At 38.4% G+C, this 24,061-nt stretch overlaps 1 protein-coding gene across 1 annotated transcript; it reads right to left on the reverse strand.

Annotated features, from left to right (window-relative positions):
* Positions 1–354: 354 nt before the first annotated feature.
* LOC128858934 (uncharacterized) lies at positions 355–1,112 on the reverse strand. Its single transcript, XM_054095526.1, has 2 exons — positions 912–1,112; positions 355–838 (listed from the first exon to the last, which is right to left on the reverse strand). The coding sequence occupies exons 1-2, from the start codon at positions 969–971 to the stop codon at positions 533–535; spliced, it is 366 nt and encodes a 121-aa protein (XP_053951501.1). The 5' UTR covers positions 972–1,112; the 3' UTR covers positions 355–532.
* Between the last annotated feature and the right edge of the window lie 22,949 nt (positions 1,113–24,061).

Genomic DNA, 24,061 nt, shown 5'->3' on the forward strand with positions numbered 1-24,061 from the left:
CTATGGCGTCCGCCGCAGTGACCGTACTTAGCCGCGCATAAACCGGGGCCGTTTCGTTAATGTAGAACCGACTCTTGTGGAAGTGACCAATATGAACTTTTTATAGACCATTCCCATGGCAGCCGGTTCTACGTTACCGGAATGACTCGGTTTCTTCCCGACCAAGGGCTGCTGCTTCAGTAAATTAGCTGTTTCCAAGTAGTAGTTACAAAACTTGTGTTGGCGGCATGACTAAATCTATTTCTTATGCCGTGAAATGTGAATTCTCTTAACTTATAGAGTAACGCAGTGCAATGCTTTTTGACCACTTACTCGTTTAAAATATATCATACCCTACAATAATACTTATGAATGTTTATAAAATATTAATTAAAATTTAATTTTCCATTTAAACTATAAAAAGCCGTTAAATGCATTCGTTCTCCACGTGCTTGCGCCGTTTATATGAGTGGAAATGTTTAAGCGTATGTTGTTGTGCATGTTTAATATACATATAAATAAACGGGATGACAAAAAACCAAATAGCCATGCCTCATTCCATAGCTTCATCCGCTAAAGGCTCAATTTCCACTGCACGCGTACGATTCTCCAAGTGCAATATCTCCACTGAACGTTGCAACATTTCCATTTGTTCACGCAGTTGCGCCTGTTTATCAACTAAAATGTTCGTTTTGGGTCGTATACTGCGTGCAGTGCGTCGAATATCATTAACAGCCTCTAGTAATTCCATTAGTTTTACCTCTTCCGTATCGCCGGTCTCGTTTTGTGCATTGATGCTTTGTTCGAAGTCGCAGAGGTCTTTGTATATAACATCCAGTCGAGTGTTGATGTGATCGGTCTGCAGTGAACGGTATTGTAGGTATAAATATAAATAAATCAATAAATGTAGCAGTGTAGGCAAAACTACATACCCAATCTTCGAGCGACATATTGCTGGAATTTTCGGACATACGGCTGGAGTTCGTGGACATATTTGCGGTTTTGTGGAGCCGAATAGCCTAAAGCTAATTAATGTTCTGTGAATACAGCCAAGAATGATAGAGAAAATACAGAAAATAATAGCGAAGCAATTTATGAAAATTTAAACTAATCTAAAGCTATTTATACTAATCAGCTGTTTTGACACAATGCTGCCAATGCAGTCGCCGGTCTGTATTTGCTAAGTAGTCAATTTCCTACTGTCTGACAGATGTCGCTGGAGGTTGCCAACTCGGTTTCGGATGTACTCAGTTATTGGCGAGTTTTAAACCAATGACGCATTGCCGCTATTCGTTAAATCAAAGTTTTGTTAAACTGAAGCTAAATATATAGAACTTTCTTTTATACAATTAGTAGGCATCTCGACACCAAATTTTTGATTGAATGAACTTGGCAATTCATGCCATAAAATAACTTAAGTCATATATTGCCAACATCTGTGAAACCATGGGCTGCCATTTTGCATGTTTAACAGCCAATTGGTATCTTTTTGTGAAGCTCACATTGGCAGAAGCTGTGATAATTTTAGTTTTCCAGTCTGCATTTTCCCCCAGAATATTGACGTCATTCTTTCCTATACATCATGGAAATCAAACAGTGCTTTCAAGCAATCAAGAGAGTGGACATAAGACACTGGCTTACTAGACGATATTTATAAAGTATGAGAGAACAGTCTCGTAAAGTTCGGGAAAATCGTATATTAGTATAACGCAACATGCTTAAAACTGAAAAACGCGCCCTCCGGAAGTTTATAGCTTTTAAGTAATTTATTGTTAAAGTTGTGTTATTTAGCGAAAATTTAGCGACATGTCTGTTGCCAGACACCTGAACTAAGTACCGAAGTTCGCATGCAGCCACGTTCAGTGGATGGTTATTTGTAAATCTGCAGTATTTTTTGCTTTGTTTAGTATTGAAAAACATTTTCGAAAATATAAACACAGAAAATTGAATTTTATGGGAGCGTCGACTAGAAGGGGTTTTGCAAATTTTTGCAAAGAAAATAACCCTCATTAGTCCATTATTTTTGCGTAGAACTTCTTTCCGCGGTAAACTTTATAGCCTATGTTAAACTTTTTGGTCAAACCCCAACGAACCAAGCGGAATGCTAGTGTGGCACCGAAACACTGACCATAAGATCGACAGTTTTGGAATCCCGCCAAAATCAGATACCTACAGGAACCTCAGAGATGAATTAGAGGCAAACTTCATGCAATAATAAAATCCTTCAAGGACTCTGAGAGACCAGTTCTTCGAAGCCCTCGACAGTCTGGGCATAGAGTTATTGGAAGTGTGCTTTAGATTTGCCAAAAACTCGATATTTTTTTTTTGTTGAGGTGGCACAAAGAATTGAAAGTCGAAAAGTATGGGACTTGCCTTTCGGCTCACCCACTAAAAACCCACCTCAGCTCGGTTTCCCTCCCACCGCGGGACAACCGTTAAGGATGACTTCGCGGGAGGGTGAGCGGCCTATTGCCAATTCTTGAAAAGTTGCGCTGTGTTGTGCAGCAACGTCGACCGTCAAGTATCACTTTTAAGGAGGATCTGCACTGTTATTCAGCGCGCCGCAGTTTCAAGATTACTATTTTTGTCATATTACATGACCAATGTTCTTCTAATATAACTCAATCATAATATCCACTAGGTTGACAGGTTAACGCCTCCCTTTTGAACGCAAATCGAGAACAGACTAACAAAACATGTTCTGCGTCTTTTGCAGCTGGTGCTCAATAAGAACAGTACGGGTCGTCTTTGTGCTTAAACCTATATAAATAGGATTTAAAGCACCCATGTCCCGTCAGTATTTGGGTCAGATAGTAGTCTAACTGTCCATGTTTACCCATTTGGCGCTTATGCGAATCAAGCGGTACGTCCAGCGTCCGTTGAGGAACGAGCTCCATTTTCCTGCCATGCAGGCAAGGGACGCTCTCTTGCTTCCTTGCGTATTGTCTGCCGTTCTGAGGTAATTTTGTTTTTGCATACTCTTTTGCAATTCGATTGATTGGGAGTAGTACTGCAATAACCATAATAGCGTCTTCTGATACCGTGCGAAACGCGCAGCATACTCTGAGGGCACTCAATCGGTACCCTGATTTCATACACTTAACATATGAGTTGTAATTTGTTGCTTTCGCCCATGTGTTAAGTAGTCTCCTGTAGTTTTGCTTAGGGCCTCTGGTGTTCATCATTATGCGCGTTAACGATGTTACTGTCTCTGCTGCTTTGCTGCTCGCGTAAGATAGGTGCTCTCTGAAGTTAAACCTATGGTCAAGTATTCCGCCCAGAACCAAAAACTCAGTATGGTGGGATATGAATGTAAAGTATGAAATGGTCTACACTGAGGACGCTAGAAGGAAGCTAAACCAAGTCATGGTAAGGACGCAAATATGGCTTGAGGACCACGGCCTGGACCTCGCCAAACATTAATCCGAAGTCATCTTTATAACAAGAGGTCACATTCCACTCAAGGTCATGTAAATAGACGACACTTCCTTAGTGACCCAAAAAATATTTAAATAGGTATTCAACTTGACTGCAGGCGTACTTTCTGGGGTCAGATACGGCATGCGGCGACCATGTCGCGGGTATGCTAAGTAGATTAATGGCAAACATCGGTGGGCCAACACAGAGCAAAAGAAAGCTAATTATGGCGGCCACAAGCTCAATTCTCCTGTACGGTAGTGACGTATGGGAAATTGTGCTAAACTGCAAAGCCAAGCGCAAAGCACCGGAGGCTGTGCAACGAACAGCGGCACTCAGAGTTGCCTCAACCTACCGCATTGTCTCAGGCGCAGCAATTTTCGTGATCAGCGGGCAGATATCCGTCAACCTCATGATCCGGGAACGAATCGATGCATGGGACTCCAAGAAGAAACACGTCATCACTAGCTTCTCAGAACGGAGATGCCAAACCATGCTGCGGTGGCAAAGCCGATGAGACATTGAACCGAGTGGCAGATGGACGGCGAAACTTATTCCATCAATTGACAAATTGGTCCAAAGGAACTTCGGAGAAGTGCATTACTTCTTAACTCAGTTCCTCTCGGGCCACGGATACTTTCGGAGATACCTATACCGCATGGGCAAGATAACCGATTCCAAGTACATATACTGCGATGACGCTGAACACACGTTTTTTAGTTGTAATAGATGGCTCGCGGAAAGAAATGCTCTGAGGCAGCAGATTGGCGATATCGCACCGAGCAACATAATCAGCAAAATGCTCGCACGCGAGGACAGCTGGAACGTGGTAAAGAAATACATCGAGAACAAAAAAAATATTGACACAGTGCAACAAAGTGAAGCCTCACAGATAGAGACTCAAGGAGACGAACCTATAGCATGAAAGCTGGCTACAAATATGGTGGACCCAGACGTGGGTGAATAAAATTGGTCCTTTATGGATGCCGTTCTGTGACCTCCTTAAGAAATGTAGAAAGCAGTTCCGGGCAGGGTGTCCCCCCAAAAGGAGAGGAGGGATCGTATTAGTGGCCACACCACGTGACGCAGTGAACGACGGTTGCTGTAAGTGCGAAGGCATTTTGAACCCTACCTCACCCACCAAAAAAAAAAAATGGAATTGTATGATACATGACACTCATTGGGCCACTACAGTCACCAAAGTGTGCACTTAAAGAGTTTTTCCTTTATTCTAATCTGGCTTAAATATCACAACTACAACTTAAATGCTCCTCACTATCCTTTCAATCGCAACTTTTATTTGACAGCGTGCAGCACTACGCATATGCTTTATTAAAATTTCATGCCTGCGAGCGTCTAGTCCCGCAATCCATCAGATAACACTTAATACCAATAATTTCCGTTTTCACTATTTCTTTTTAATATCCGTTTCGTATGGAGTTTACGACCCTCCGGCACCCGCTGTTTCAATGTAATATACAATCCATGTAAACGCATACATACGCATGCTGTTGCTCACTCCACTTGCTCTCACTCCGCTGTGTACTCGTACATAGAAAATCAACTTAGCATTGTTTGGCAGGCGAAACGCGCTGACCGACCCTTTTAACCTCATTTCAATTTCGTGCCAATGTTGCAGTATATAAATTTTATAAACTCTGTTTTTCACAGCAAAAAAATGTATTGATAACAGTGGAAAAAAGTACGAAAGATGTCCGAAAACGAAGAATTATTATGCTTATTAAAGGGCAGGTTTGTGTGGAGAAATTTAAACAAACTACACACATATCGCCATACCTAAAGGTGTGTGTAATCGAATGGTCATCTAACTAAAAGAGGTCTGCTGCTGAAAGGGAGAATAAGCAAACAATCGTACCTTCGTTAGTTGTTTTTTTTTGTAGTACATATTTATAAGGAAATGTCGAAATTCGTGACCCTTTTCGTTCGATTGCAAGATGCTCCATTTCATGGCGACCATTTCGTATGCCCAGCCTGCCTTCAAGATACGAGTTAATACGATAAGATATTTTAAATCTGTTGGTGGCGGAAGGGGGGCCATAGCAAGTGGTATTAATTATATAGCTTCACTTATTCAGCTCTTTATTTGCTTCTTCTCACGCCTAGTTAATTGGCCGTGGTGAGAAGAGAGCAACACAAGCCTCTGCGCACATGCAAAACAGAAAGGTTCATTAGCTTAACTTAGGTAGGTAGGTAGGTGAAATGGTTGAAGCCCCAGTCTGGCACTCCCCAAGTAGCACTAAAGCGCCGTTTTGATACCATTATGAGACCTCCAACGGGCAGATGTCTACAGCCAACCAGAGCTGTTGATATAATGGAGAAGATTGATGGGATTTAGGTTGGCGCACTGCCCCAGGCTGTCGAAGAAAGGAGCACCCAGTGACCATAATCGTCTAGCCGCCAAACCTGGACATTTACAGAGAAAATGCTCAACAGTCGCCTTCTCTGAAAGGTCCCCACAGTTTCTGCAATGGGGGTTAAATGGTAACCCTAGCTTTTCCGCATGTGTGCCGATCGTCCAGTGACCAGTTAACACAGCTGCGAGTTTGGAAATTGAATGGCGAGGAGTCCAAAGGACTTTCTGAGTCCTTGATATATCGTATTGGGGCCAAAGGGTTTTTGAAATAGCACGTGAAGAAATGGAGCTCCATCTTTTCTGCGCTTTACTGAGAAATAATTTGTGCGATTCCCCTTTAACAACTGTCAGAGGGATCCAGATGACCGGGTAGGAGGTCTCTGAGGACAATTCAGTCCCCTTCCTGGTAAGCTCATCAGCGATTTCATTTCCCTCTATGTTCCTCCGTCTTGGAATCCAGTTCAGAGAAATGTTACTTGCACACCCAAGAGATTTGATCTCCTCCTTATAGGAGTTTACTAGTTTCGTTCTGCCCCATGGCGTTGTCAGAGCCTTGATCGCGGCTTGACTGTCAGAGAAAATGTTAATATCTTCCTCACTTCCCTGTTCTCTAATCATTTTGCATACCTGCAGGATCGCAAAGACTTCTGTCTGAAAAACACTAGCAGTATGATCAAGCTTCGGTACAGATTTCCCCCTCGTTCCAATCCTGGCTATTTGGAAAGATTGCCCAAGCACGACTCTCAAACTCCAGTTTGCGGATAGAGAGATCTGTTCGAAGTTCTGAGAAATTACACCGTAAATGCCCAAAAATGCTACCATATCCCTTGAGAGATTACCTCCACAAGCCAACCTCCGTTAACCTGATTGCACTTTGAGCTGCTATGGAAATAACGTAAAAGTCAAAGGGAAGTAAGTGCAAAACGACAATCAAGGCACCACTGGGGTAAGTTTTACCTGCTGAGGTGATGCTAATACATGCAGTCCTTCTCATCCTCCCCTTCGGACGAGCTTTCCACCAAGCTTAACTAACTTCAACTCAAAAATTTTCACGAAGGCTTGGGAGTTTGTCAAAAAATTATATTTCAGTAGGCTATGGAACCTTGAATAAAAAATAAAAACTAAAAATTTGAGTGATGGCCAAGCCTTACATTGATGTGAAGGACTGTGTTTTTTGTAGCTATTCACAGGTATAAAAATAATCTGTTTGAAATCTGAAGAACAAGATCAGCATCAGGGCTCCCCTTTCTCATACCAGTAAAGTTCGTCAAGCACAGTTTATGGTCTTTATCCACCTTATTAAAGTCTTTACCTTCCCACTCAGTTCATCCGAGCCTACGAAAGCGGGCACTCGATGTGCCGATGTCTTGATAGTCGGGTAGAATTGTGCATGCGACAAGCGAAAATGCGCTTGCTATTGCGTGGATCTTCTCCACGCGCGAGATATTGAACAATAGTCACGCCAGAAATGATCTCAGATATATAGCAGCTCTAGCGGCGGCTATAGTTTCCCACGGGACCACCTATTCATTGATGTCAACGGCTGGAAAGCGGCTTCTATTGACGCTGCAATGCTTGGATAGTGCAGTAGGAAGGACATCCGAGTAGTTGTTTGGTATTTGGGTGAACTTTCTCAACGTTAGGAAAAATTTAGGATGAGAGGCTGAGTGAGGTTGGTTTCTAGTTTTCTGTGCGAGCTTCTCTTTATTGACTTTAGTGTCTAGATGGCGGCCTTTTTTGATATCATATATTCAGATTCATTGTTTGCCACAGGGTGACCTGTCGTCTTGTAAGTAGGGAAAACGCTTTCATTTTCTTCACCCCAAACAGTGGCGATTAGTGACTTGAATCCTGGGTTCTAGCTTATAATCAGCTGCGGGGTTGTACGTTGAAAAGGCTGGTAAGACTCTCAGAATCTTTTTGTTAGCTATTGTAATTTTGGAGCTAATGGCTGTTAAGCTGTTAGGTTAGGTTAGGTTGACCTGGCTGGCTGAAAGACCTATTAGTCCTTAGTGGTACCAGACGTAGCTTGACCTTTACGATTCAGCATTTGAATCTGGTTCTAGCTAATGCAGGGCAGGAACATGGAAGGTGTTCTAGCGTTTCCCTCTCTTCTAGTTCATTGCAAAATCTGCAGATATCGTTGTTTGTGATTCCTATCTTGTATGCATGCGCTGCTAGCAAATTGTGGCCTGTCAGCATATCTACGATAGTTCTGCTTTCTTTTCTAGACAGAGCTAGTAATAATCGGACGTATTTATCTGCACTCTGTGTACACATGATTTTCGTGGTTTTGCAAGGGGCTAGATTATTCCACCTCCTATCTGTTCGTATTTTCATGTCCGAAGCGATGTCTTTGTATACCGTATGTCGTTTTCTTGTACGAATTGTCTGTAAACAGCGGTTTTGGCAATCTCATCTACGATTTCGTTTCTGCAATGCCCTTATGTCCGGGTACCCAATAGGTATGCAACCGTCTGTCTGCGGCTAATCTCCTATGGCTTCCCTGCTTCTTAGAACATTTTTAGATGAAATTTCATATGAGTTTATTGCTTTTATCGCAGCTTGGCTGTCAACGTATATATTTATTGTGGAGTTGCTTGATATCTTTGTACAATATATTGTTAAGTTGTAAAAAGGAATGAAATTTTCTTAGCACGGGGACGAGAGAGTGTTGATAGTGAAGGTCTTGAATAAGCGCGATAAACTGCCAGCTAAGTTACGAGTGTATGTTCTGAGGTCTAAAGAAGTTATGTTACGGAAAGCGAGGAGTATTAAAAAGATTCACCGGCTCTGATAGCACTGAATAACAACCCAAAAATATCTTGTTTGATGATTACATTTTCTAAAGCAGTTTTTCATGCTGATGACAAATCTGAAAACCGTTTTTCTCTATCACGGCAGGTTTTTAAGATATTAACATGTCCCTCAAGATTCATCTCCTCGACTCACATCTCGACTTCTTTCCAGAAAACCTAGGTTCTGTTAGTGATGAACATGGTGAACGTTTCCATCAGGACATCTCGGTGATGGAGTCACGCTATCAAAGTCGATGGAGTGCAGCAATGTTAGCCGACTATTGCTGGATGCTTCAGCGCAACATGCCAAATTGTCAGCACAAACGCAAGTCTACAGCCAAGAAATTCAAACCAAACTAACTTTTAATTTAAGGAACTTTACGTTATATCTATGTATTTTACAAGTGTATTATATCTTAACCCTGCAGTAGTCGCGCGGTCTACATATGTAATCCACCATTGTTAAATTTTAAATTTCTTGAAAATCTTGCATCGATTTCATCGGAGATTTTTGCTACTTGTAACTAACAAATAGAGAGTCACTCTCAGTGTTCCGCTGTTAATTGTCGAATGCAGTTTTATCGCTAGAGGTTCGTGAAATTCATGGTCTACGTATGTATCCCGCGCGACCGATTACGTAAGTATTTTAAATTAGGTTTTATGCTAATAACTAGTTATACTTTGTAAAGAAAAGTGGACTTTTGGCATACTTTTTCATTTTACAATTTTGTGGAACTTTTCTGATAATATTTGCATATGTATGCTACTCTGCTGAAATGACTTTGGACGAACAACTCTTGTCCTTCAGAGGGCGTTGTTCTTTTCGGCAGTATATTCCAAATAAACCTGCTAAGTATGGACTGAAAGTTTTTGCACTTGTAGATGTTCATTACCCCTACACCTATAACTTAGAAATTTACGCCGGCCAACAACCCGAAGGTCCATTTCGGTTAAGCAACGAGAGATTTGATATCGTGATGAGAATGGTGCAACCTATTTCGAATAGACATATCAATATTACTATGGACAATTGGTTTTCCTCTCTGAAAATAGCAAAGCAATGATTTGATAATGGAATTACAATGGTTGCTACCGTTCGAAAAGATAAAAGCGAAGTTCACCGGGAATTCATAGCTAGAGGCAATCCAATATGCTCCTCAAAATTTGGATTCCACTCTCCATATACTCTGGTTTCTTATGTACTAAAAGCCAAGAAAGTGGTAATAGCCATGTCTACAATGCTCAACGATACAGCGATTGATTCTGACAACGGAGATCAACGAAAGCCGGAAATAATAGCATACTATAATCGCACTAAAATTGGCGTTGATCTGGTTGACAATGTGTGTTCTCTTTATGACGTATCTAGGAATTCGAGAAGGTGGCCGCTGACTAAGTTCTATAATCTTGTAAACCTCAGTGCTCTCAACGCATTATGCATTTACACTGCAAACAGTAACTATGAATCTGTCAAAAGGCGTGATTTTCTCATAGACTTAGCCTTGTCTTGGATGAAACCACTGGCTCACCAAAGATTAACACTTACCACGCTACCTAGAACACTAAAAATTTAAAATAAAAGACTTCCTGGATCTTCCACAAGTTGTAACTCATCAAGGTCCAACGCACAATAACTACGTCGGCCATTGCCACGATTGTGGAAGGGCCCGTAATAAAAGCACCCGTAAAGTGTGTAACGCTTGCAATAAACGCATTTGCCCTGATCATTCCAAGATTGTATGTTTGTCATGTTTCGAAAACAATTAAAATATCTCAATTATCTTCTGGTTATTTCATATATATTTTATACTTTTGTGAAGTATCTTAATTTTTTGTTAAAAAATGATGTTTTGGTTTTTATTTATTTTATGCAAGAACTGAAAGTTTATTTATGTTATTTTTGATTAATATTAATAAATTAAACAATAAGAAGAATATTTAAAACAAAAGCAATGGAAGAATTAAATATTTATCTTTTGTATTTTTAATTTTAAAATGGATTACATATGTAGACCGCGCGACCAATTACGTCAGTTTCAGGGGCGCGACTACTGTAGGGTTAAACTATGTGTATTTATGTTAAGTAGTACTCTATTCAGCGATATATGCTCTACTGTGACTTGCCTGCGAGTTGTTTGCTTTGATACAATATTAAACATACATAAATGGTCAATGCCAAATATCTCAACAACGGTGGGTGATAGAGACAAACGGTTTCTATATTTGTAATCAGCATGTCTTACTTGTCTTAAAACAAGTGTTGGTTTCCAAGATATTTTCCGAAAGTTTTTTTTTGTTGATCAGTGTAGTGAGTTTATAGAGAAGTTATTATTATAACTAAATCTAACGGTTATTCTTCTTCCGCTCAAACGATACGAGGGTCGTATTCCGCGTGCCATTCGGCTAAGAAAGGCTGGAGTTCGCTGAGCGTCGAGATCTAAAAATGTTTAGCTACAGTAAAAAAATCGTCACGTGAATAAAACCTAAAGATAAATTATCGTCAATCATTTATTGAGAGAAGATAGCATTCCTTTATTGGTGATAAAGAGCAGATACGGGAGCCAAAGATACAAATTTTTTCATAAGCATTAAAATGGTTCATTAAGTTCGTAATTTGTTTTACAAGATCTGAAATGCCTTGATAAATGAGTGAAAATATTAAGCTTAACTTCTGCCACTTCTGCCAGTAGAAATAGGCTGTAAATCGATGCTATTTTGTAGTTTTCAGTACCGATTAAACACAGTTCCTATACACCGTCCAAATTTTGGCTTTGAGGTTTTTTAAGAGTAGATCTTCAACAGTCAGGTTTGGGCACTGGAATGGCGCAAATTTCACTAAATCAAGGACTATTGGTATAAGTCACTGACCACCAAAAGCTAAGCAGCAACCGAGTCGCCTAATTCTGAAGACAAACTATGTAAATATTTTTCATGTGGTTACGCCTTTTAAGCACCTGCTGACTCTTATCGTAGCTTTACAATGATCAAAGAGTGAGAGAAAACTAGATTAAGCTAATTGATAGGGCGTTTTTTTAGAATAATTTAGCCGAAGAACAGAAAAATATCGAAAATCTTCTTTCCTTGAAGACACTTCCATTCTTTTCATTATCTGCTGACTGCAACTATTTTTAAATACTTATAAATACTCTAACAGTACTTATGTATGTATGCAGTTCTGCATATAACTGTGTATTAAGCGTCAGTGCAGCTATTAATTTTAGAGCATTGAGCTCACAAATATTTGTCATGCATTATTTGCTATTGTTTTGCTATTTGTCTGGTAATTTGCCTAACTCGCCTTGCCTTTGCTTCATATCAAATACAGTGAGCCCATAAAGTAGGTTTGGGCACACAGGGCGAGCTATTGCACATTTACTTCCATATGCCTAAATATTTGTATGCTTGCATTAAATACTCCAATCGGTTCATGCAGTTGTGATTGTTAACTGACATTAGAGTGACCAGAGGCTGATAACAAATCATTTGATTGCTTATACATATAAACATATTTAATAATGTCACAGTCAAAGTAGTAAATTCCCATTTGTATGTAAACATAATTTGTGGTTTTAATTAAGAAGAGTGGGATTGAAAGGATGGATAGATGCCGTGTCGCCAACGAAGAAGTGTTCAATGAGGATTTGTTAGACGAAGGGAAATATTATATTAAGAAGTGACAAAAAATTAAGAAAAGGAAAGAAAATGACGAGGGATCAGAGATCAGGCATCAGTAGGGAGAAAAAAGCGAATGAGTAGAAGAAAAAGCACGGGGAACATTAAGTACAGAAGGAGGTATACGAAAAAGCGGGTAAATAAAAGGAAATGAGTGGCAAGCATCTGAGCATCTAGAAGTGGTGGGGGAGAAAGTACGAATGAAAATAAGAAGAAATAGAACAGAAAAGGTAGAACAGAATGAAAAGAAAAAAGAATTAGGCCTCCTCTATTTGCCACTACTCTGCTCGCTATCCTCCGGAATTAACGAATAAAACAAGATTAAAGAAGAGATACGAAAATTGAAGAAAACAAGTTAATAAAGAGATCACGAAGATTGAAAAGAAAGAAATTAAGAAAAAGGAATAGATGGAAATAGAGGAAAATTGAGAAAGTTGAGAAAAAGCACTAAAAAAATGAAAGGAGTAAAGTGAGAAAAAGGAAAAAAATTAAAAAATATTAGAAGAAGATATTTGAAAACTAGAAAAAGTAGAGAAAAAAGAGAATAGAAAAAAATTCAGAAAAAAGGAAACGGAGAAAGAGAGAAAACGGAGAAAAAACGAAAAAAATTAAAAAATTCTGGAAGGAGATATTTTAAATCTACAAAAAGTAGATAAAGATGAATAAAAAGAAGAAAATGAGGAAAAAAGTAAAAGAAGAAAAGGAGAAAAAAGCAGTTATGTACAAGAGAATGCAGAGAAAGAAGATTGAAAAAAAGAAGATTAGGAAAAAAGTAAAAGAAGAAAAAGAGAAAAAGGAGGGAAAAAGGGGGGAAAAATACTAGAAAAAGATATTTGAAAACTAGAAAAAGTAAAGAAAGAAGAATGAAAAGATGAAAATTAAGAAAAAGTAAAAGGAGAAGGGGAAGAAAGGAGAAAAATGAAACAAATTAAAAAATACTGGAAGAAGATATTTGAAAACTAGGAAAAGTAGAGAAAGAAGAAGGAAATTAACAAAAAGGATAAATGAAGAAAAGGAGAAAAAAGGAAAAAAGTGAAAAAATTAAAAAAATACTAGAAAAAGATATTTGAAAACTAGAAAAGGTACAGAAAGAAGAATGAAAAGAAGGAAATTAGGAAAAAAGTCATAGAAGAAATCAGGAAAAAGAGAAAAATATTAAAAAAATTTAAAAATACTAGAAGGAGATATTTGAAAACTAGAAAAAGTAGAGAAAGACAAATGAAAAGATAAAAATACTCGAAGAAGATATTTGAAGAAGAATGAAAAGAAGAAAACTAGGTAAAGAGTAAAAGAAGAAAAGGAGGAAAAGGGGAAAAAATCTAAATATACTAGAAGAAGCTATTTGGAAACTAGAAAAAAAAGAGAAAGAGCAATGGAAAGAAAACAATTTGGAAAAAAGTAAAAGAACAAAGGGAGAAAAAGGAGAAAAAATAAACAAATTAAAATATACTGGAAGAAGCTATTTGAAAACTAGGAAAAGTAGAGAAAGAAGAATGAAAAGAAGGAAATTAAGAAAAAAGTAAATTAAGAAAAGGAGAAAAAAGTGAAAAAATTAAAAAATACTACAAGAAGATATTTCGGAAACTAGAAAACGTAGAGAAAGAAGAATGAAAAGGTGGAAATTCTGAAAAAAGAAAAAGAATACAGGGAGAAAGGTAAAGAATAACAAGGAGCAAAAGTAACAGAAAAGGAAAACAGCAAAATAATAAAATAAGAAAAAAGGCAAAGCAAACGAAAGAAAAAATAATAGAAGAAGGTAAATGACAATTAGAAAAAAGTAGTTTGTGGCCTTTTTTGAAATTATCAATTAAATAAGTAAATAAAATGAATAAGTAAATAAATTGAAATTTTCCATTTTCTGTTTTTTTTGTTTTTGCTTTAAAAGTTCATTTACAATCTAAAGAATATCTATTCAATGCGTTAATGTTAATATAAAGGGTTTTTCAATAAGGGCGGGTAGATGTTGAAATGGAATAAAATGGCGTTTGCTGTGTGGCACGTAGCGCCGTCCTGCTGGAACCACATGTCGTCTAGGTCCATATGGTTCAATATGGGCCATAAGAAATTGGAAGGGCCACCACGTCCACCGAAAAATGGGCGCAATGCGCGCAACGTTTGCGTTAATGAACACTCATTTTGATAATAAAGTTTTATCATTTGAACGTGCTGTTCAATCGTGTAACTTGCCATGATGATTTGGCATAAACAACTGAATAATAAACAAAAGATTTGACAGATGTCACAAAAACAAAATGGCTGCCACAGGGCGCCAAAATCGACCCGCGCCAATTGAAAAACCCTTTATAATTGGCGCGTACAGCCGTTCTGTGTGTTTGGTCGAGCTCCTCCTCCTATTTGTGGCATGCGACTTGATGTTGATCCACAAATGGAGGGACCTACTTTCAGTTTTTCGCAAAATTGATTGAAAAACTCGCTGTCTGGAGGAGCTGAGCCTCCTAAGAATCTGGGTAAAGCTCTCCGGCATAGAAATCTAATCGTGCAGTTTGAACAGGCGGTTAACGGTAAGTGCTTCCGCTTTCGTTTCGCTTAACCCTTTCGCTCCGACTTTTGCAGGGGATTTGCTCAAACTTTATTTTTGAATTTTTGGATACCCATTGGTACTTTATGGGCATAGAAACCAGATGAAGCTTGTAACTTATGTAGATAACGGTATTTTGAGGTGGGACATATGTGTCCCAACAGTATTTAAAAATGGGATATATTTGTCCCAACAGGGTACAAACTACACCTAGAAAGTAGAAACATTTTTTTGGTAATAACATATGATTTGCACTTTAATTTATTTTATGAATGTGATGAAGCAAAACATTGTATATAGAATGGCAAATTACAAGCCCGGCAAATAATTTTTGTTCTTTTCTCGACTTTTCGATTGGCGCATGCTACGCACCGACGTCTTTTAGACTGCTATATGAGTAAATGATCCCCCACATTTGTCATTGATTTATACCTATTCGATGATCTTCCAGACCGACGGGATCGTTTAAATACGGTAGATTCCTTTCCTTTTTCAATTAGCGACTCAGCAATCTCGACCAGCACTGGTAAGAAGGCAGGTTTCTTCCTATTCAGCTCCGAATATATAACCCAAGTGTTTACAGCAGCCATCATCATGCCACGATAAAATACTTTTTTCCACCATTTATTTGATTTTCTGTTTATATCATACAATCCCGACATTTAATCTGCCAAGTCCACACCGCTCATTATTGCGCGGTACATCTTTACGATGTCAGGGCATGGAAACTCTGCCTCAGTTCCATCTTTCATTTTGCGTCTAACAGTGCTCATTTCAGAGTGTGGTAGTTACTGAGCAGCATTACCTCTTTGACGTCCTGCCACTTTACCGCTATGGTACCTGCTATCAAGAAAGTTACTTAAAAAATTAATTAAAGGGTTTTAGTTTGACTTCGTACCCGCCGAATTAACTTTGAAAATAGCTTCGCCTCGCTGCAATTTTTCTGGTATTTGCGGAACATTCTTCCGGTTGGACATGAATGTTCCTAAAGCTGGATATTGTATGTTGTTAATAAGATTAACAGTGGTGAAAAAACGATCAAAGCAAAGTGTCACGCCAGGGTTAGAAATCGTTGCTGCAAGATCATTCACAACTCGTTCGCCGAGTGTCCTTTCAAGGACAGATTCTTCTTTTCCGCAATAGATACTCGTGTCATAGGTGTCTCCAGTCAAAGAATCGCAGCGAAGCCACATTTTGATGTCCCGTTTCACTGGCTTGAGTGGCATATATTGCTTGGGCAATGTACAAAGATATGCTTCTTGGAAACAATTTGCGAAAAGTTTCGTAGGGGGTTGAGTGGCGCCCAATATTTACAGCAATTTTGCATTCGCGGTGGTCACTAACCGATTTTCTTGAAACAAACGACTCATTCGGTGTGCTCCAAATAACCGTGCCTGAGGCTTCCTCACCTCGTGCAGGTTGATCGTCTATGCCACCATTCTCGTCACTCAATCCGGTCTCCTCTAAATCGCTGGAAGAATCGTCATTGCCAGTGGTTTTATCTAACTCAGGACTATAAATATCATCACTTTCGTCACTAAAATCAGTTCCCGATTCCATGGATTCATCATCATCTTCTTAAAGTAATGCACTAATTTGATCGCGATTTAATTTCGACATTTTTGCTGTCTACGAAGTTGCAAAAATAAAAAAATTAGCTGTGTGATACATTATGTACAACGTACTGCTGGGACATATATGTCCCCATATAAAGCCCTGCTGGGACACATGCATCCCAAAATTAATTTTCGCTGAATATTTTTCACAAAACTCTTATTAAAATATATATTTGTACCTACCAGTAAAAGGGCAATATTTTTCTTTAGAAAAATCAACACTTCTTATAAAAATAGGCATTATTTCACCAAAATTACGCGTAAATTTGATGCAATATTAGCGACTGCTCACAAACAACTGATCAAAACTAAACACGATTGAAACAGTGTGGATAGCGGATAACGGTAAATTGTAAGTATTGTTCGCAGCTACTGATTAGGACATTTTGGTTGAGTTTCCATGAAAATTGCAAGTTTCAAGGTGAAGTGAAAATGCTGTGGCATATCAGTGTCCCAGCAGTAGCGAAAGGGTTAAGGTTGTTTTACATGATGAAATATTTGAAGTTCCAAACATAATTTTTCTTGACAGCATTTTTTTTTCGTTTTTGCTTTTCTGCTTGTTTAACTAGCAGTTTTCTGAATTTCGCTTTTTCACAAATTTACTTTGCTTGCCTTATGACTTTTGGGAATAGCAAATTTAACTATTTCCATGCACGCTTCCATGCCGCTAACCTACGACCCGTCACATTTTCCAACTGTTACGACAACTCATCAAGCGGGAACAACTTAAATTTACAACAATAAACAACAAACAATAAAAACATAAACAAAATCCACTAAAAATTCCTTATGTGAGGCAGCGAAGAAGTTTTCCAGTGCTGACACAAGGCGTATGCGTAGTTTTTTCCTACGCTGCATAGCCCCTAAACTAGAATTTGCGTGACTTTTGCACGGATTTGTATTTGGATATGTGCTGCCTGTGTGGTTGGCCATATTTTGTTTTTGCTTTGTTAACTCACGTGCCTGTCGCACGTAAAAAACTCAGCAAAAATCAAATCGGTAGCGCAAAAAAGTCAAAAGTTGGAACATTTCAAATTACGCGGCTAGGCATGCCTACTTACTATAAGCGCTTGCCGCCACAAACATGCATATACGTGGCATACGAGTGTGTGTGTGTGTATGTACTGTGTACACATACTTAGCTACTTACGAAATTCCCATACATAGCCTTTCTGATGAAATCTAAGGAAGTGGAACGCTTCATGCGCTTTATGGAGCATGTGATTGCATGCAGGCAGTAAACTCTCAAGTGAGGGGAGTGGAAGTGGTGAATGCTGCATGAAGTTCTGTACAAGTGGTTGGCGCAAGCACTAGAGCGGAGGGCGGCATCAAGTGCGTTAAGTTGTGTTTGAGAAATTTATTTAGTTTGGCAATTTGTTAGTCAAAGATTTTAAAGGTAATTACCGGGACATTTTTTAGTGCGTTTCAGTGTATGGATAGGCGTGCGTAAATAAGTAAATGTGTTTCTGTGTCAATAAGTTTTAAATTGAATGAATAAAAAATGTAATCTAAAAAGTTATTTAAGTTTCTTGAATTTAGATATAAAAGCTTGTGGGATAAAATAATATTTTTGATGCGCAACTAAGTTTTCGCTGTTTTTTTTGATGAAAATACAACTTTATTCTGAAAAAATGGTTACAAGTGAATCATTGAAAGTATTGCCCATCGCTGGCTACTACTTTTTCCCATCTTTCTAGTAGATCTCGTATACCGTCGCGGTAAAACTGACCATCTTTTGAGGCTATCCACGGATCCAGCCATTCTTTGATGCCTTCATATGAATGAAAATGCTGGTCAGCTAGACCATGCGCCATGGATCGGAAGATGTGATAATCGGACGGCGCAATATCTGGAGAATATGGCGGGTGGGATAGGATTTCCCATTTCAGTGTTTCCAGGTAGGTTTTAACGGGTTTGGCAACATGATGCCGAGCATTGTCATGCTGTAAAATCACTTTTTTATGCCTCTCTGCATGTTGCGGCCGCTTCTTGCGCAGTGCTCGGCTCAATCGCATCAATTGAAGTCGATACCGATCCCCAGTGATGGTTTCGCCTGGTTTTAATACTTCATAATAAATAACACCAACTTGGTCCCACCAATTACATAGCATAACCTTCGCAGCGTGAATATTCGGACGAGGAGACGACGTGGAAGCATGACCGGGCAGTCCCCATGACTTTCTTTTCTTTGGATTGCTGTAATGAATCCATTTTTCATCACCCGTCAGGATGCGATGAAGAAAACCCTTCCTTTTTTGCCGCTGGAGCAGTTGTTCACAGGCGAAAAAACGACGTTTAACCCTTGGTTTTAACTCATAAGGAACCCAAGTCCCCTGTTTCTGAATCATTCCGAAAGCATGCAGTCGCTTGGAAATGGATTGATGGATTGGCGGGTAGCTCCTAATACTGAAGCCAGCTCTTCTTGCATTTGACAGGGATCCTCATTGGGCAATGCCTCCAATTCAGCGTCTTCGAAGGTTTTGGGATTTTCTTCACGCGAACGGTCGTCAGCATTAAAATCACCGACTTTCAAGCGACGGAAGCGATCTCGGCACGTTGTTTCACTTAAAGCAGCATCTCCATACACTTTTTGTAGCTCTCGATGCGCTTCAGCCGCCGTTTTTTTCGAATAAAAGAGTAAAATCAACACTTCCCGCAAATGACGATTATTCGGCACAAAATTCGACATTTTCACAAAACCAAAAGTATATGACACCAAAACAAAATCACTAATGTGTCGAAGCAGTTTGCTTGCCATATGTCTAAGCTTGGTTTATGACGCTTAGGTTATGTTAGAATCGACTAGCACACACTGCTGGCGACAATAACAAGAAAAACAGAAAAACAAAAAACTTTAATAAAAGTACAATAAAAAAAATCTTTATAAAAAAAAAAACAAAAAAAAAATAAATAAATAAATAAGTAGAAAAAAATAAAATAAAAGTACAATAAAAAAATATTTGACATACTGACACAATATACGCACTAGACTCATTCTGAGTTCAATGAGTAGCGCAATGGCTTCGCGTTCGAATGGTTTAGCTTCGAGTTCCACTGCAGTTCTTTTCTAGCTCACGCCTCAGTAGTTGTGGTCGCAAAATTCATGGAAATAGGGCTTCAACTCGTTTCGGATCCCGCCTATTCTTCAGACTTGGCTCCCTCGAATCCCTTGAACTACTATTTGTTCCCCAATTTGAAGAAATGGCTGGCGGGAAAAATATTTTATTCAAAGGAGGAGGTGATTGCAGCAGCAAAAAGCTATTTTTCAGACTCTGGCAAACCCTATTATTCGGAAGGGATCTATAAAATGGAACAGCGTTGAACGAAGTGTACTATATAAGCCTAAAAGTAGTCTGTGTCTAAAAATGAAGCAGGTTTACCCCAAACAATTACTTGTATACCTGAATTTGGTAATATGACGAACATACACCTTTGGAGCTTCTTTTACCTTATTTCTGGGAACGGAACTTCGGCGAATAAACGAGAAGATTCTGGCTTAACGCCAAAACATGGTTAGGGTTTGGCTTTGTGGCAGTCCGATGTCGAATTGCAAAGTACGACAGAGGTTGTAGATGGGTCTTGAACTCTAAAAAGGTACTTATATATACATTAATATTTATAAATAGATTCTTTATGAGGTTTGCACTTCGACCTCATGGTCTTTTGTGCCTTAATATTTATATATTTTCCGTGGTTCCTACGTAGAATATATAACAAATTATAATTTGGTTATTTAACGCTAAGTATTTAATTTGGCTCTAGGAACGGCCTGATTTTTCCGCTCCTCCTTCAACTTGTCGGTTGTCTTGGGGTTTACGCAACGTATGCCCGATTCATTTCCACTTACGACGTTGGATATCTATGAGGATTTATGCTAGGTAGCATCGCAAAGGTCAACATTTCTTGTGAAGTTAAGGTTAAGAATGATTAGCATCGTACGTCTGGAAATATGAGTCGCTCTCCATATCTTGTCTAGCATACCAAACAGTGCGTCACTTGGATATTCAGGTGCGTATGTGTGCTGCTGACCCAAAGTCTATGAAATAATTCTCCCTAGTTAACAAAATTCTTCCACTTCTTCTAAGTGCGTCTCTGCAATCTGCAGAGCGTGGGTTTTTAGGTTGCCCTTTACCTTTTGTTTTGTGATGTTGATTTTTCGTCCAGTTAATGCTGCGTAGTCGAGATCTTTAAAGCAACCGCTCAAACCCCAGGATATGCCTCTTTTAGCCGCAAAGGCTGCCTTACTACTGTAGATAATACAAAGCTTTGTCTGACACCGGTTTGAACTTTGAACGTATTTTACACCAGCGTACAACTGTTTTTGAATTAGGTACTTGTGTCAAGTCGATACTCTCGATTTTTTTCCGTAATTTGTAATTCTTAGGAAATGGACTAAGGCCTACATAAATTTCCGACTCGTCGATTTCCAAGATTTTATCAATATTTTCTGGTAGGCCAGAGCGCAGACATTGAAATCACCGACCTACTATTGCATTCCATACTTTAGTGGGCCCATAAATAGCAGACATTTTTTTGGCTGCCTGCTTCGACTTTTCACCTTAGACGTAGTGGTACTGAAGAATGTATAGAATTTTATCTTTATTTTGGAAAACCGTAATATACACTAAATACACAACTGTTTAAAAACTTCCGAGCCTGAGGCTGAGGCTGGTTCCTGTGGGCCAACTATGTGGGTTTTACCTAATTTTTAATAAATTTTCTGGAGTTTCGGCACTTTTCTCACCAATAACAGTTTCGAGTTCATGTTTCAACTTTGAATCATTTCTGGATGGTTGGCATAACATTTGCCATTAACGGTTCCGTAGTCTGATGGAGTGAAATTCTAACCTTTGGACAGTCAGTTAGCCTCACTCGTTTAAGTGGTTATTCGATTTTTGCATGTCTTTAATATTTTTCAATTTTGTCCAACTGAAGAGCCATGCATTTTGTAAATGTCTAACCATAAACTACTTTTCTTATGCAACGTTGATGGTATTCAGCTGTCAAAGTCAAAAATTGATCGTTTGTTTGTAATATTTTCTAAATTTGTTCAAGCGAAATGTGCCTCTTTTTATGCAATGCCTAACCATAACAAAATTTCTGAATTATCAGGGATGCTATTTTAAATGACAAAGTCAAAAATCGATCAGCTGATTGTTCGATTTCCGAATTGTTTATATTTTCCTAATTTCTTCAAGAACACTTTTTTTCTGAATTATCAGGGATGCTAATTTAACTGTGATACACTAAATTCTAACCTCTCCAAACTCATAAAACAAGCTTTGGTTCTTGTAATTGTACTCAAATATTTTTTGCAGCCACAAATTTAATAAAATTTTATTACAAAAATTCAAAAAACTCAAATGAAAATCGAAATTGTGCAATAAAATACAACAATCCTTTCTACCCACACAAAAAGCATAAAATTTAATTCACTGCATTTACAATACAACAACAACACTACTAGACACTTGTGTTGTTAATGAGATTTTATGCCTTTCACACGTGCTTTTAACAACTGTCAAATACAAAAGCCAATGCAAAAACCAACAACAAAGCACGCATCTGAGTTTAACAACAGTTTTAAAGGCCTGGCACCACAACCAGATGGCAAAGTATAAAACGAAGTCACAACATGTGTGGATGGCACGGTGTGAACAGGTAGTAAAATATGTCTGCTCGTTGGCCTTAGTGTCAGACGGGTGGATATGAGTTGGTATGAGGTATGCCGTTTCAAAGGTTGATTGTAGAGCTTAAAAGTTTCCGCTTTTCATATTTGAAGTGCTAAAATGTGAATGTGGCGTAAATTGAAAAATTGAAAAGCTATTGAAAACAGCAACTAACCGAAAAATCATAAATGTGGCGCATTTATAGCGGTATTTTATTGCACTTGTGCGCTCGCGTTTCGGAATGTGCGTGGATATGGATGTGCGAGTTCTACGAAATTTTATTAACACAAATTGAATTAAGTTGGGGGCGTGCTTCGAATGCATTTCTAAACGTGTTAGTTATAGTTATTGAAAAATTCAACAATAAGGCGATGGTAGAGAGATTTCTTTAAGAAATAACTCAAGGAGTGCACAATGAATATCCCAACCTTTAGAGTATTCGGATATGCTCGTATGGTAAAGCGTTTTTCAGTAAGAGCGCTTAAACTTTTTTTTTGAATAAAACACAAACGCTTTGATTTTTTTAACGAAGTTTTTTTTTTATTATTGAGTTTGAACATACCTATACATTTAAGTATGAAATTCGATTTCTTTTGCATGACCACCGCGTGCACGTTTTATGAAGTCCAATCGTTGAACCCAATTTTCGACCACTCTTTTGCATAAATCGGCCGAAATTCCAGCAATTTCGCGTTCAATATTGGCTCTGAGCTCACAAATCGTCGCCGGCTTGTTACTGTAGACCAATGACTTCACATAACCCCAAAGAAAATAGTCTAGAGGCGTCAAATCACACGAGCGCGGCGGCCATTCGACCGGTCCATTTCTGGAAATAATGCGCTCATCGAACTTACTCTTCAACAAATCAATTGTAGCGTGTGCTGTGTGGCTTGTGGCCCCGTCCTGTTGAAACCACATGTCGTCTAAGTCCATACCATTCAATTGCGGCCAAAAATAATCGTTTATCATGTCGCGGTATCGATTTCCATTCACAGTAACGTGGCGATCGTTCTCGTCAACGAAAAAATATGGGCCAATTACGCCGCCGGCATGTAAACCGCACCAAACAGTGATTTTTTCGGGATGCAACGGTGCCTCATGAATCACGTGTGGATTGCTTTCTGCCCAGTAACGCATATTTTGCTTGTTGACAAAGCCATTGAGCCAAAAGTGAGCTTCATCACTGGAGATGATTTTTTGGAAAATTTATAAATTTTCATAAAAAATTTGCACGATTATTTTCATAAAAAATTTGCACGATTTGTAATCGTTGCTCAAGTGTGTAGCGTTCCATGATGAAATGTATACTAATGAAGTTTACAAATGACAAGCGAAAAATAAAAAATATTGCGTCGTTCGCCTTCCCTATCGGAAAAAAGTTGAAGCGCACCTATTGAAAAACGCCTTACTTACGCATCTGTATGAGTAAATGAGTATTTCGCTGCAGTAGCTGGGGGCGTGCACAATGGATAATTATGGATGCGAGTGGGGTGAGTATGAGAGTATGAGATTTATGTACATTATATATGTATAAGTTCATTGGGGCGGGGTATTCTATATAAAATTGTAATGAAAAGGTCCACCAGAATATAGCTCTAACATCAATTTCGAATAAATATATTTAAAAGAAAAATTAAAAAAATAAAAATTAAAAAAAAAAAATTAAAAAATTAAAACAATGTTTTTTTTTTTTAATCTAAACTTGTGCTTGGGGGATTTTTTGGTGGAGCAATTTATTTTGGCTATCTATTTTTATTTAAAGAACCCATCAGGTTGGCGCTACCAAGCAAATTATAGGATTTTTTTTACTATTTGATAGGAAACGTGACTGTATGAAATTTTTTCGTTTCAAAGTCAAACTAAAATTGGCGAAACTCAAAAGCAATTAACCTTTCAAATATTTAAGAAACATTTTTTATACTTACAAGAAAAATTAAAAACAAATAAAAAAAAAAAATTAAAAAATTAAAAAAAATATTAAACGAAAAAAATTAAAA

This window comes from Anastrepha ludens, chromosome 3 (genome assembly GCF_028408465.1).
Source record: "Anastrepha ludens isolate Willacy chromosome 3, idAnaLude1.1, whole genome shotgun sequence".
Lineage (NCBI taxonomy): Eukaryota > Metazoa > Arthropoda > Insecta > Diptera > Tephritidae > Anastrepha > Anastrepha ludens.

What these genes read in the sequence shown, in the direction of transcription:
- LOC128858934 (XM_054095526.1), bottom strand. Translation starts at nt 971, where the DNA reads ATGTCCACGAACTCCAGCCGTATGTCCGAAAATTCCAGCAATATGTCG. An exon ending in ATATGTCGCTCGAAGATTGG is followed by an intron (nt 839 to 911) that starts GTATGTAGTTTT and finishes CGTTCACTGCAG; the next exon opens with ACCGATCACATCAACACTCG.